At 38.6% G+C, this 13,566-nt stretch overlaps 2 protein-coding genes across 5 annotated transcripts; one reads left to right on the top strand and one right to left on the bottom strand.

Annotated features, from left to right (window-relative positions):
* Positions 1–273: 273 nt before the first annotated feature.
* Positions 274–7,012, top strand: ndor1 (NADPH dependent diflavin oxidoreductase 1). 2 transcript variants are annotated; one of them, XM_065266959.2, is made up of 15 exons: positions 274–457; positions 668–809; positions 942–1,019; positions 1,133–1,230; positions 1,400–1,498; positions 1,609–1,710; positions 1,880–2,083; positions 2,173–2,300; positions 2,426–2,643; positions 2,999–3,106; positions 3,274–3,388; positions 3,497–3,643; positions 3,900–4,018; positions 4,815–4,909; positions 5,580–7,012. In XM_065266959.2, exons 2-15 carry the CDS (start codon positions 675–677, stop codon positions 5,722–5,724), a joined length of 1,791 nt encoding a protein of 596 aa, XP_065123031.1. In that variant the 5' UTR covers positions 274–457; positions 668–674; the 3' UTR covers positions 5,725–7,012. The 2 variants fall into 2 exon arrangements, with proteins under 2 accessions (XP_065123031.1, XP_065127508.2); XM_065271436.2 differs by having other exon boundaries at positions 274–578.
* On the bottom strand, positions 6,830–12,243 carry ntmt1 (N-terminal Xaa-Pro-Lys N-methyltransferase 1). 3 transcript variants are annotated; one of them, XM_065266961.2, is made up of 4 exons: positions 12,085–12,243; positions 8,045–8,219; positions 7,699–7,951; positions 6,830–7,582 (listed from the first exon to the last, which is right to left on the bottom strand). In XM_065266961.2, the coding sequence occupies exons 1-4, from the start codon at positions 12,129–12,131 to the stop codon at positions 7,326–7,328; spliced, it is 732 nt and encodes a 243-aa protein (XP_065123033.1). In that variant the 5' UTR covers positions 12,132–12,243; the 3' UTR covers positions 6,830–7,325. The 3 variants fall into 3 exon arrangements, with proteins under 3 accessions (XP_065123033.1, XP_073670776.1, XP_065123034.1); XM_073814675.1 differs by having other exon boundaries at positions 8,045–8,224; positions 12,086–12,235; XM_065266962.2 differs by lacking the exon at positions 12,085–12,243 and adding an exon at positions 11,909–12,025.
* Between the last annotated feature and the right edge of the window lie 1,323 nt (positions 12,244–13,566).

The raw sequence follows: 13,566 nt of genomic DNA, 5'->3' as shown, positions 1-13,566 counted from the left end.
TACTCGGCAGTCATATTTGCAACACCTCCCGGCAGATTTTTTTAGTCATATAAGACCAACTCTTATCTACTTGAATTGGGGTAGGACAGATCTTTATCGCCCTAAGTTCTCAGCAAAACAAACTTGGACCTGACATCAACTTTACAATACAATTGTGTTTCCTTAAGGTCAAATTGTTTCCTTAAGGTCAAATTGCCCCCCCACACAGAGAATGATTTGTCTTTTTTATTGGTGAATGATGATTGGTTCGTTCTACCGGAAGGCGGAACTTCCTTTGCTAGAGCGGTTTCACTTTCCTCCATTCATAATATAACTGTGGAGTTTGTTTATATCTACAGTCTTTGCCAAAGTCAACCGACTGAATGCTGGTGTCATACTGAACTGTATTTTACAGTCTTTGTTATCAGAACATATGTTAATGAGAGGCAGAGTATCACATAGGTGTTTACATTTTTAGGTAAGATGCATGACATAAATCTTCTTAAATTTTAATAAGATACACGAGCAGTGTCACGTAGACAGCGGATCCATCAAGATTGTTGTACATCAGCATTGCGCGTCAACACATTATTGAATTCGTACGTTCATTTATCAGTTTTACAACAACAAATGCTATGTTAGTCTGTACATTAGATTATAACTTAAAAATATTATTCTGTGATTACAGTGACAAAATGAACACCCACAGCCTCCTGGTTCTGTACGGGAGTCAGACAGGAACAGCGCAGGACACAGCCGAGCGAATCGGTCGTCAAGCACAGAGGAGGCGGATGAGAGTCAAAGTGGAAGCCCTGGACACTTACAATGTGGTCAGTGCATACTATACAAAGAAGGTCATGGGCTTTAAGTCACTTTGTATGAAAGTGTATACCAAATGCATAAATGTAAATGTTTTAACGATGTAATATTTGCATCATGCTAATAAATGTATACTTTGTTAGGTCAATCTTATCTCAGAGTCTCTGGTTGTGTTCGTCTGTGCCACAACTGGACAGGGTGACCCGCCAGACAATATGAAGGTCAGATCATATACAACAACAGCATACTGCATTTCCGACTCCCACCCAACTTTAATGCATTTAACACATTAAAATGTTCAGCAAGTTAAAACGGTTTCCATTTATCCATACAGAAATTTTGGCGATTCCTGTTCAGAAAGTCATTGCCTGCTGTTTCTCTTTGTCGTCTTGACTGTGCCGTTTTGGGTCTTGGAGACTCCTCCTATCCAAAGTAAGATGAGTGAACAGATCCTCTGCTTACAAAGTACTGATATATGTCGTTTGTCTGATTTGCACAACTTCAAAGTGAGTGTTTTTCCCTTTCAGCTTAATTCACAATGCATGAGAGCCTGTTGTGCCATTTAAATGTATTATTTCTTAACTCCTTTGCTACTTTTGAGGTTTAACTTTGTTGCCAAGAAGCTCTATAAGCGTTTGCTTCAGCTTGGAGCCAATATGCTGATGGAAATTGGACTGGCTGATGATCAGCACGATCTCGGGTGAGACAGATCTTTTTAATTCTCATCTAGTTGTGATGTATAACATTGATATATGGAAAGCAACGGCATCCCTGCATTAATATTCTAAAGTCTCCCATCTTACTTATCAGGCCAGATGGTGTGATTGATCCCTGGTTGGTTTCGTTTTGGCAGAAAACCCTGTCTTTCTACCCACCTCCAACTGGCCTTGTTCCTCTTCGCGATGAAGACAAGTATGTCACATAATCTAACACTTAGCACTTATACTGATATCACTTATACACTTAAATAGCATTGGATAAAAGCATATATCAAAGACATATTTGTGAATGGAACTTCATCAAATTTATTAGTCTATACGTGTTTTAAGTGACAATGCAGTGGTTATATATTTTGTTTCAGACTTCCACCTCGATACGTTTTCCACATCCTAGATGAAGTCCCAAACAAGCAGGTTGAGCATTTCCAGAGACCCGACAATGATGCCCCTCCCACCTCACTTCAGCCGTTCCCAGCTCGAGTGGTTTTCAATGAGAGAGTGACTCATCCTTCACACTTTCAGGATGTGAGGCATATTGAGTTTGACATCACAGGCTCTAACATCCAGTAAGCAGTATGAAATGTTTAAAACCATAATAAGTATAGATTGAATGTCATCACTTGAAAGTGTTACAGACTATGTCAATATCTGATAGGTACAGTGCAGGCGATGTTGTAATGATGAGACCCTGTAACGCTCCAGAGGACGTGGAGCAGTTCTGCCAACTGTTAAGACTTGATCCTGAGCGCTACTTTACGCTAACCCCAACTGACAGCAGCACAGGTGACGCATGTAACCGATTAAAATAAAGTATAAGATTATCCACATAGGTTAGTGATAGATTTATGCCCTTCTATTCAATCATGTAACAGTGGGAACACATTGAATTAGTCTGTTTTTTTTTGTAGCAATGGTTCCTGCACGACTGCCTCAGCCCTGCTCCATCCGCTTTCTGGTGGAGCAGTTTCTGGACATTTCTGCTGTTCCACGTCGCTCCTTCTTTGAGCTTTTGGCCACTTTTGCCACTAATGAGTTGGAGCGTGAAAAACTGCTGGAGTTCAGCTCAGCTCCAGGTCAGGACGCTCTTCATGCTTACTGCAACCGGCCCCGCCGAACAGCCCTGGAGGTGAGAGATCACTGCGACTGTCGATGTGAAATGTGTTACACATTCTGTGTAACTTTTTTTTTTCTGTTGGGAATGAAAACCATTTCATGCACTGTTGTGCTCTTTTGCTTCCAGATTTTATAAAGTATTGTAGCTTACAAAGTCTCAATTTCTATGTGGTTTTAATGTTAAGTGGTTCAACAAGTCTTTAGCGTAATGATTATTCTTATGTTAAACAATAGGAAATTAAACATAGACCACGTACACTTAAGGTAGCTTATGATTTTTAGACATGTCTTAAGATTTTACCGTGTATAGTTTTCAGGACGAAATCACAATTTCCATGCTATTTAATTTTAATTTTCTTCTTTATCAGGTGTTGGCAGACTTCCCTCATACCACAGCTGAGCTGAGTGTTGACTACCTATTGGATCTTTTTCCTGAAATCCAACCTCGTTCCTTTTCTATTGCTTCTTCACTAGTGGTAAAGACCAAGCATTGCCAAGTTGTCCTTGTAATCTGTGCTTTGACTTACTGCTAAAACGAATAAAAGTTTTTTAGTGAGTAGTACAAAATGTTACACTGGCTGAAAAAAAATACAAATGTGTATTAAAGTTCTCTTTAACCCAACAAATTCATTCTGACCCATAGGTACATCCTAACCGTATCCAGATATTACTTGCAGTGGTGAGATATAAAACCAAGCTTTTCAAGCCACGCAAGGGTCTCTGCTCTTCCTGGTTGGCATCTCTGGACCCTTCTAAAGGTGGATCTGATCTATAAAGTAGAAACCGTCAGAGATGTAGTACAGTCCAACAAATGATACTATATATGAAAACAAGTTCTAACAATTTGTTTCTTCAATACTTCTTAGGAGAGATTTACGTGCCCCTCTGGGTTAAGAAAGGAAGTTTAAAGTTTCCTAAGGACCAAAACACCCCTGTGATAATGGTGGGACCAGGGACAGGGGTGGCTCCCTTCAGATCAGCCATAGAGGAAAGGGCTGCTGAAGGAAAGATGGGTAAGATTATTTAGTGTAGTGCATTTAACGTTTTAGAAGTGACCTGTATTTTCACATAAAAACTATTTGGGGTAAGGTTCGGGACGGGTTAAGAATAGCCTTATTCTTCATTTATCAACTGATTTGTTATTTTCCATTTATACCTTTTAAATTTGTATAAGGCTTGAAATAGAGTTTTGTGAGTTACTATACTAAACGTTAATGTTGTTTCACAGTCACAGTGGTTTGGCATATGTTCTATCATCACCTGTTTCAGGTAACGTCCTGTTCTTTGGCTGTCGATCCGAGACAAAAGACTTCTACTGTCAATCAGAATGGGAAAATAAGGTGCAGGCCGGACAGATGACCCTCTTCACAGCTTTTTCTAGAGACCAGGTCAGACAACAGGACTCTTTTCTTACTCCTACCTCATGAACCCTGAACAGATGGGGAGTGTGTGCTTATCTGATGCTTTATCATTTAAACAGACTACTATTTCTCCAAATTACATTGTCATATGGTTGTGTATCGTCCAAAGCTGTAGAGAAGCATGTTAATCCAGTCCTGACAATCACAAGGTGTTCCTCTCACCACCTTTACATTTTAGCACTAACGCCATTTCAACGATTAATAGAATATATCATTTTAAAACAGTATTTATTTAGTTACTGTTTAGTTTGTTTCTTGGTCACGTTTCCTTTAGGCTTTGTACTACAGTCACACAGATTTTCTTAAAGGGAACATATCATGACAATCTGACTTTTTCCATGTTTAAGTGTTGTAATTGGGTCCCCAGTGCTTCTATCAACCTAGAAAATGTGAAAAAGATCAACCCAGTAACTTAGTTTTGATAAACCATTCTTTGCATGCATATAGTTCATTGAAAATTGGCTCACCTTGTGATGTCAGAAGGGGGTCTTATTATAATAATACCACTCCTTAATCTGCACTATCCAACAACGGCACTGCTATTTAGTGCTGAGATTAACTCATTTGCATTTAAAGGACACACCCAAAAACGGCACATTTTTGCTCACACCTACAAAGTGGCAATTTAAACGTGCTATAATAAATTATCTTTATGGTATTTTGAGCTAGAACTTCACAAACGTACTCTGGGGACAGCAAAGATTTATTTGACATCTTAAAAAATGTCTTGTGAAATGTCCATTTTAACATGATTGATTTGCAGGAGGATAAAATCTATGTGCAGCATCGTGTAAAGGAACAAAGCGAACTTTTATGGGACCTGATAGCGAATAAGAATGCCAACTTCTACATAGCAGGGTGAGTCTAAGATTTTACTGTTATGGTACATTCACACGGGGCGTCAGTGCTTCTCATTTACTTTGAATGGGTAACGTCATGCGTTGCCAAACTGAATTGTGGATCTGTTGGCGTCGTGTCACTGCCGTTGGTGACAGAAGTTAAAAATTTCTCAAGTGCCAACGCAGGTGTCAGCCAATCAGATCGCCAGATGCAAATGACCTACTGCTGACGCTAGCCAATAGGCTTTATGCCCAGCTGCACTACTTCCTGAACTTCAGCCAGCTCCTTGTTTCCTGTCTGCCATTATTGGACAAACTGATTAATCCAGGTGTGTCTGATTATTGTTGTTGTGACTACTGAGGTCAGGCACACCTGGATTAATCAGTTTGTCCAATAATGGCAGATGGGAAACAAGGAGCTGGCTGAAGTTCAGGAAGTAGTGCAGCTGGGCATAAAGCTTATTACGTTAATGCAAGACCGCAGAACACTCTGTAGGGCCACTCTTCAGACACGTCATCCATCAAGTGTTAACGCTGACACCCCTTATGAATATACCCTAACCCATTCAGTCAAAAAGTGTTATTTTATAATACAACAAAAGCTTTGACAAACTTTATATAAATCTTTTAAATATCACAGCTGTGTTACATATGAACAGTGCAGATAAGCAACCTTTTCTTTCTATCAGGAACGCCAAGCAGATGCCCATAGGTGTATGTGATGCCCTAAAGGAAATGTTTCAGAATGATGGTGGCATGTCTGAAAGCCAGGCGCAGGAGATGCTGGACACAATGGAGAAAGTCGGGCGTTTTCAGAGTGAAACCTGGTCCTAATCTCTCCTTACACTCCCTTCATTGGCTCAATAACCAGCATGGGCTCAAGCGTGGAAGAAAGCTTGAATGGTGCTGTGCTTTGATTCTATTTAAAAGGACTTGGAGTATCCCAACTGCCTTATACAATTGCAACTTAGGTATTTCAAATAGTTTAAATCATTGCGAGACCAAGAATTGTATTTAAAAGTATTGTTAAGCCAAAAATGAAAATGACCCAATGATTTACTGACCCTCAAGCCTCAATCTGATTACATCCATTATCTTTTTTAGACGAACTTGAGTTATATTAGAAAATGTCGTGGCTGTTCCAAACTTTATAATGGTAGTAAATGGTGCTTTTGATTTAAGCCTAAAAAAGTCCATCCCGCCTATACAGAAGAAATTCACACGGCTCCAGTGGGTAAATAAAGGCCTTCTGATCGCAATCAATGTGGTTTTGTAAGAAAATATCAATATGTAAAACAAAACTAAAATAACTAGCTTCCAGCAATGGTTGACACACGTTCACAAGATAGTGTTTTTCCAGTGTAGGACGTAGTGTCTCGTCTCATCTCTACTACATCTCGTACGCTACATCCTACAGCATTTATTAACCCATTGGAGCCATGTGGATTACTTCTGGAAAGGATGGAATGACTTTTTTGGGCTTCGAATCAAAAGCACCATTTACTACCATTATAAAGCTTGGAAAAGCCAGGACATTACAACTCTGATAATATAACTGAAAAAGATAATCATATACATTGAAGATAGCTTGAGGGTGAGTAAATCATGGGGTTCTTTTCATTTTTGGCTGAATTATTCCTTTAATATTAATAAACCACAGACGAACATGGTCATAGTAAAGTTCAACACATCACATTTCTCAAAATTCTGTTTTATTTAACTGAAGGACAAAAGGATAATGGATGTATTTTTCTGAAAATAAAAAAAAATCATTAAAATGGAGGCAGTGATTCTGTTCAATTACATTGATTACAATGTACAACTCAAGTCACATTTTAAGATGTATAAAGGTTCTTATTTGGAAAAACAATGCAAAATATAAATCACAATGGCATTTACTATACAGTATACTATATACACAATAACATCTCACACAAGGTCTGTTCCAAAATATTAGTTTATTCAAGATAAAGAACAGCTCACTTCAGTGTTTCAACAGCTGTAAATGTGCACACTTAAACTTAAATGCATCATGAACAAGTATAGACTTGAATTCTCAAATAATTTATTAAAAGGTTCAATCCACATCATTCAGTCGCACAGACACATGCTAAACTCAGTTTTAAATAATCTGAAGTCTTCAGTACAGCGGCTGTTTCCACTTGTCTATCATAAAGCTGCTCGGCCAGAATCAAAACGTCTTACTGAGGATAAATCGGAGTGTAAAGCTACCACGTGTAAACCATTAGCCACTTATTGACTCACACACATGCCAGCGACGAAAGCAAACTGTAACATTACCAAGTTGAAAGGTACAAATCCCCCTCCTTAAAATTCCAAAGTTCAGGTTTCAGTCTTAAAAACAGCAGAAACATTGGCAGTACCAAGTAGGTTTTTGTGGCTAACATTGAACCTTCAATGTTTAATGCTTACAGTTATCTGAGAGCTAAAGTGTGAACCTGATAGATCTCCTCCGGGAAGTTCTCCTGCTGTTCCTCATAGACGATGCTGAGTCCAGCCCTGTCCACTATGCGGCGTAGTAGATTCAGGTCCCGACATACACTGCTGTCCACCTCATCAGGTACTACACCTTCATAGGCAACGTTGTCCTTCACCACAATAAGGCCGTTTGGACGCAGACCACTCTGGCAACGCCTCAAAAATTCCACTAGGTGACTGTCAGTCAAGTGACCTAGCGATGTTTGCAAAACAATAAAACATATAGTAATCTAGTAATAGTTAGGATTTCCATGGCATAATTATAACAGGACATCCAAAAGTTGCTCTAACTGAGCATCAATGCCTTACCAATAACCCACTGAATCCATATAACATCATAGCGCTCTGGCTGGGGTTGGAAGTCCTGCAGGCCACAGCAGAAGTAGTTCTCTACCCGCTTGCCATCCTCACCCAAGTATGAACGAGCTTTATCCAGGAACTCCTGCGTCACATCCACAAGGTCCACTGTACGGAAAAGCGGCAAGAGGAGACGTTTGGTGATGCGGCCAATTCCAGCTCCGCAATCCAGAGCACAGCCTGTGCCAGTCTTGCCCTGCCCTTCCTTATGACAGAGCAAAGGGGAAAACCAAACATGTACTCAATCGATCAGACAATGAGTCAAAATAACACAAACAAATGTTGAGTGCTTGCTCACCCCAAGAAAGTTTTTAAGAAACTTTTTTGAACCGTTAATGTCAATGCTTGAAATGCCGCCATATCCCCCCAGCATTCCATCCACAGTAGGCGGGACTTCCTTCCAGTAGTGCTCTGCCTTTGAGTAAAAGGAGGTCTCATTCTCTACCAAATGGTTTTCCATCTTTGTGCAACTCCTGACCATAGAGAAAAGAAGACCTTGGATCAGTTGTTAAATAATGGAAAACCCATCATGGGGTTTTGACTGTGGAGACCTTTTTGCAATGTACAGCAGTGAATTTTTGTAAGCGTCTATTCTGTATAGTTTTTATATTAATGTTATGTCATAAAAACAACTTTTATAACAATTTAACAAGAATGCTGCTTGTCAACTACTGGATTAACTTCAATAATTTGAAACAATATTACAATTTTAAAGGATGGTTCACCCAAAAATGAAAACTTTTACAGTGTGACTCAACCTCATATCGTTTGAACTAGTGCTGCACAATTAATCGCATCGCAATCACAATCGCAATGTCAGACTGTGCGATTATATGACAGCAAAATGTTGCAATTATATTAAATAAATAAATGTGTGGACTTGTTAACACAAACTTTCTGATAACAGTTTGATGATTTTCCTTGCTGTTTAAAAAAAGAAAGAAAAACGAACAAAAAAAGGCAGTGCACGTGTGGCATGCACGTGTGTGGCGTGCGTCGTCACTTGTGTGTGCGCAGCGCAGAAATACCAGAGCGAAGATGGATGCAGAGGAGGTTGACAGTGATCTGGTAGCTAAAAAAAAACTCTACGTCTGTTGTATGGCGGTATTTTGGATTTAGGATTACACTGAGCAGTTGCTACATCACGTGGCAATACGAAAACATTTCTAGTTTTACAAATACACATTTTAGCATTATCACTAAAATGTGTGTGGATTTTCCTTAAAACCCATCAAGTTGACTAAGGATACCATTCATTATAATCGCAATCGCACATCGCAATATTAGCATCAATAACCGCAATGGGAAAAATTACCCAAATCGTGCAGCCCTAGTTTGAACCCTATTTCCTTGTGCTCCAAATGCAGAAAGTGGTTATGGTTAGGGCGTAATCAATGTGACATCACATTGATAGGGGAACCCCAACAGCCTGCTTTGTGTATCGTTTGCAGTAGGGATGCACCGAATATTCGGCTTTCGGCCGAAAGACTTTTATCACCGAAACAATATGGCCGAAATGTTGTGATGACGCAAACAGAAACCGCGACCTGCACGTGCTTGTCTGAAGCAACATGTATGCGGCGTGGATGTATTTAACCGCAAAAAGGCGCTAAAGTACGCACAGAGGCACATGCGGTTGTGTCCGGTCCAGACGTGATCATCACAGTGAGTACGCTCTTCAAAGATCAGAACTCTTGATGTGTAAACTTTAGAGAGAGTCGCGCAAATGTGTCTCAAACTGTATAGTCCATTTACATACATGTGCCAAATAAAGCAATGAAAAACAACGTAACGTTTTTATGCTGCGCTGTTTGGGATTCGCCTTCGTTCTCTGTGTGCGCGGGCGTTTAAGTGCCCTCGATAGTGCACACACGAGTGAGACGCAAACAAGCGAACGTAAAATCTTTCTGTTATTGACAGGGCACATATAAACAAAATTATCTCCAAAGTATTCTTTTTCTAATAAAAACATTCGTTTATGTCTTAAGTGTATGTATAGATTACAGTCATAAGTCTCTGCTTATTTAAAGAGACACCTCATTAACCTACTTAAGTCTAACAAAGAGACAAATAGCTCTAATAATAATAATAATATATGTCATTTATACAATAAAGACAGTGTTATGATGACTCATTTAATTCGATTTCTGTACTTAATGTTAGCCCTTATTAATGTGCAGCTTTTTCTTTTTTATAATTGTTGGTAATAATTTCTTTATTTGTTATTAGATTTTCCCCACCCCCTTTTTGCTGATCTGAAAAATAATCTGATCCGTGCCTCAAAAACTGTAATGTGATCTGAACCGTGAGTTTTGTGATCTGTCACACACCCCTAGTAAAGGTAGTACACAGTGATAGCCATAAATGCATTTGTACAAATAATTGGCATAATAATTTATTTCGGTGTTTCGGTTTCAGTTTTTCGGCCTTGGTTTCCTCATTTTCGGTTTCGGCCAAGAATTTTCATTTCGGTGCATCCCTAGTTTGCAGCTTAAAAGAGGAGATCACACAAAGAAGAATAGATGGATTTGTATAAAACAGGATGTTTCTGCACACACACTGGCAACTCCTTTTCTGCTATAAACACTTTAAAAGTGCATTTTCTAGGTTAGGGGGGCTTTAAAGGTCCAGTGCCTAGGTTTTTACCAGCATCTAGTGGTAAGACTGTGTATTGCAACCAACAGCTCACCCTCCTTATCGAAAAGCATTGTGAAGCTACGTTAGTTGCCGCAGGACAAACACGTCATCGTCTGAGACAACGTAGTGACAAAATGTACTCCATAGAACAGTTTGTCCATTTAAGGCTACTGTAGAAACATGACAGTGCAAATGGCGACTTCCATGTAAGGAGACCCGTAGTGTATATAGATCAGTGGTTCCCAAACTTTTTCAGCGTGCGGCCCCCCTTGTTTATGGTGCATTCCTTTGCGGCCCCCCAAAGAAAATTTGTTACAAAAAACTGTTCTAAAACTCAACATTTTTTAAAAAAAACCCATCAAATTATACAAAAAAGTAGTGCTTTTGGTTAGTAGCCTTATTTTTTTTTTAGGTTTAATTACACCGAATTCATGATACATTAATGTATTTCATAAAATGTCATAAAACTGGGGCCCCCCTGGCACCATCCCGCGGCCCCCAGTTTGAAAACCACTGATATAGATAAAAACGGCTCATTCTAAGGTAATAAAAAGTTTATTTTGTATGGTTTTTATAATTACTGATAATATAGCTATGTATATTATATTGCATTATTGCATATTCTGTTCAGAGATCCTTCTAAATGTTACATGGTGCACATTTAAAGTGTTGTTTGGTGTTACTATGGGAGTGAATGGTGACTGAGGTGGTAGAAACCAGAAAACCCTTCAAACCTTTTACTAATGAATACCTGAAGACATTTACTCCTCTGCTTTCTTGTTGTGGATATCACTGTTGTTTAAGTTACACGATTTTAAAGTAACAATAAACTGCCAAAATAACAGCTCAGACAAACGGAGAATGTGCAAGAGAACGCTTTAAAAAAAAATCTGCATTGGTTTCATAAGAAACATAGAAAGACAATGGGGTCTCAAACGATGTGAGTAAATAAGACAAAATTTACATTTTTGGGTGAACTACCCCTTTAATCTTAGCTCTAGATAACAGAAAACCCACGAAAACAGCGTAAATTAACATATTAGATCCACATGTAGCTCAGATGTCAGAAAGATTCATGGAGAGACTACACAGCAGAGCCTACCTGAAAACTACTGTAACTGTATAAGTTATACTGAAATATTTACTATATTAAAACTCCTGGATACAGTGTTTTTGGACCCTTGCCATAGTAAATACTAAATTATACTACAATATTAATTCACTATAGGTAATAGTACAGTAAACTGTACTACACATAACAAAGTGTAGTAATTACTATAATATAATATAGTATTTTTCATGAGAATGTACACATAACCGATACATACATTACAAGATTATGACTTGTAAATTAATACAAAGTGTTCCAACGAAATCAGAGACGATACTATTCTGCAGACCCACAACCATTTACAATAAAAGTATTTTTCAGCATGTATAGTTAGTTTAAATAAAAAAAAAAAAAGTATAGTAAGTATAGCGATAATGGGAGACGAATAATACGGTTTTTAATCGCATTACTTACCTGACTAAAAACGTGGACAAAAATGTGGTCCTTCTACCGAGTTATTTAAGTGCGGTGGTGTCGTTTAACTATATTTGGTGATGACGACAAGTTACACGTGTTGACAGACGGTCAGCTCTAAATCATTCGCTCCCACTGAGCCTCCACTGTTTCTGGATTAAAATACATCGATTTACCTTTGATTTCGTGTCCTGGCTGAACGGCCTGTCCTACAATCGGTCATATCACGGTTAAACAACTGTCAGACAAATGCCCCATGAAAGCATTTCTAGTAGGCTTCACTTGGCCATCACATACATGCTACAAACTATACGTCATTTCCTAATTTGAGTGCCATATCCTTTCAAAGAGTTTTGTCAGCTTTGTCTCCACCTGGTGGACGCATTTAAATTGGTATTTAAATGTAGTGTTCATTGTATGAAATGTTCTTATTTGTTCAAAGATACATTTTAACAATATAAGTTATTTTTATTTTATTGTTGCAGACACCATAAGCAATGTTATTTTTTTATATTTCAGACACATTATAGCAAAGCATCCTTTGACCCCATAGCAATGGGACCCATACTGTCACAAATATTAAACATGGTTTCAGTGCAGTAACCGTAGTTTAACTATGGTATTTGTGTAAAACCTTAGTGGGCACAAACTTATCTATCTATAGTAACCATACTATATAGTACTTTATGGTATTGGTACTGCCAAAAACCATGGATAATCTAGTAAAACCATGCATAATCTCCCTAAATGTAAAACCATGCACTAAGATAACTATTTATTGTTGGTTCCCAACAACTCTTCTCTGAACAGAAACATCTTTCATCAGATTGTCTCTCATCAGACAAACATCTGTTTTTACTGAATTGCCAGAGCTTGCAGAATGGAAGTGACACCATCAATGCAAAATGACTAGAGAGTTGAAAAATAAAATTACACGATTGTTCCTACTAATATTGGTCTTACAGCAGGTTTTTGTGCCCTTTATTTTCACAATCCATCACATTATCATCTTCACTTTTTCTATACAGAACCTATATGTCTGCATTGGTATACTTTAAATCTTCAATCACATTTTCTTGATGTCCCCTTTAATAAATATTCAACAGCGCAGTTTATAAATCTATTCAGTATTCTATCCTGATTCTTGTTTCCAGCTTTTCTTTCTTTATTTTTACTCCCTTCATTACCTGACAACGTTCCGGCTGCTGCCTCTTCTGTTTATCCTCGTTTCTCCTCCCTCTCAACTTCAACATCACTGTTCTCCCCTGGGCACCTCTTCTCTTTTCCTTCAGACTCTGTCTGCTTCAGTATCTCATTCTGAGCCAGGCTGGCAGGGTATACAGATGATGACTCAGTATACTGTCTGCCTGCATCGGACAGCCTGTAGTCAGTCGATATTCAATCTGATCTGCTCTCCTTCACCCTATCTTCTTCTGTCTTACTCCCTTTCTGGCTCCTGACACCTTTTACGCTCTCATTAGAATTACAAAGAGGCCGGGGAAATGGAGCGGAAATCAACACTTCTGAACAGTGCAGAGTCAGCAGGAATGGTCGGCTCTTCTCCTTGTCTATGCCTGTGTGGACCTCTCTTACCCTTTGTTTAAGGGTATCTGTCTTCTGTATGAATCTTAAACTCTTAACAATTACATCTACACACT

Source organism: Paramisgurnus dabryanus, chromosome 5 (genome assembly GCF_030506205.2).
Source record: "Paramisgurnus dabryanus chromosome 5, PD_genome_1.1, whole genome shotgun sequence".
In the NCBI taxonomy this organism is placed as follows: Eukaryota; Metazoa; Chordata; class Actinopteri; order Cypriniformes; family Cobitidae; genus Paramisgurnus; species Paramisgurnus dabryanus.
The sequence above is the reverse complement of the archived record's forward strand: the minus strand, read 5'-3'. Positions and strand labels throughout refer to the sequence as shown.

Coding starts and splice junctions, on each gene's coding strand:
- ntmt1 (XM_065266961.2), bottom strand. CDS start 12,131: ATGACCGATTGTAGGACAGGCCGTTCAGCCAGGACACGAAATCAAAG. Junction 8,220..12,084: donor GCCAGGACACGAAATCAAAG/GTAAATCGATGT, acceptor CTCTATGGTCAG/GAGTTGCACAAAGATGGAAA. Junction 7,583..7,698: donor ATGGATTCAGTGGGTTATTG/GTAAGGCATTGA, acceptor AAACATCGCTAG/GTCACTTGACTGACAGTCAC.
- ndor1 (XM_065266959.2), top strand. CDS start 675: ATGAACACCCACAGCCTCCTGGTTCTGTACGGGAGTCAGACAGGAACA. Junction 1,020..1,132: donor ACCCGCCAGACAATATGAAG/GTCAGATCATAT, acceptor TTATCCATACAG/AAATTTTGGCGATTCCTGTT. Junction 2,644..2,998: donor CCCGCCGAACAGCCCTGGAG/GTGAGAGATCAC, acceptor CTTCTTTATCAG/GTGTTGGCAGACTTCCCTCA.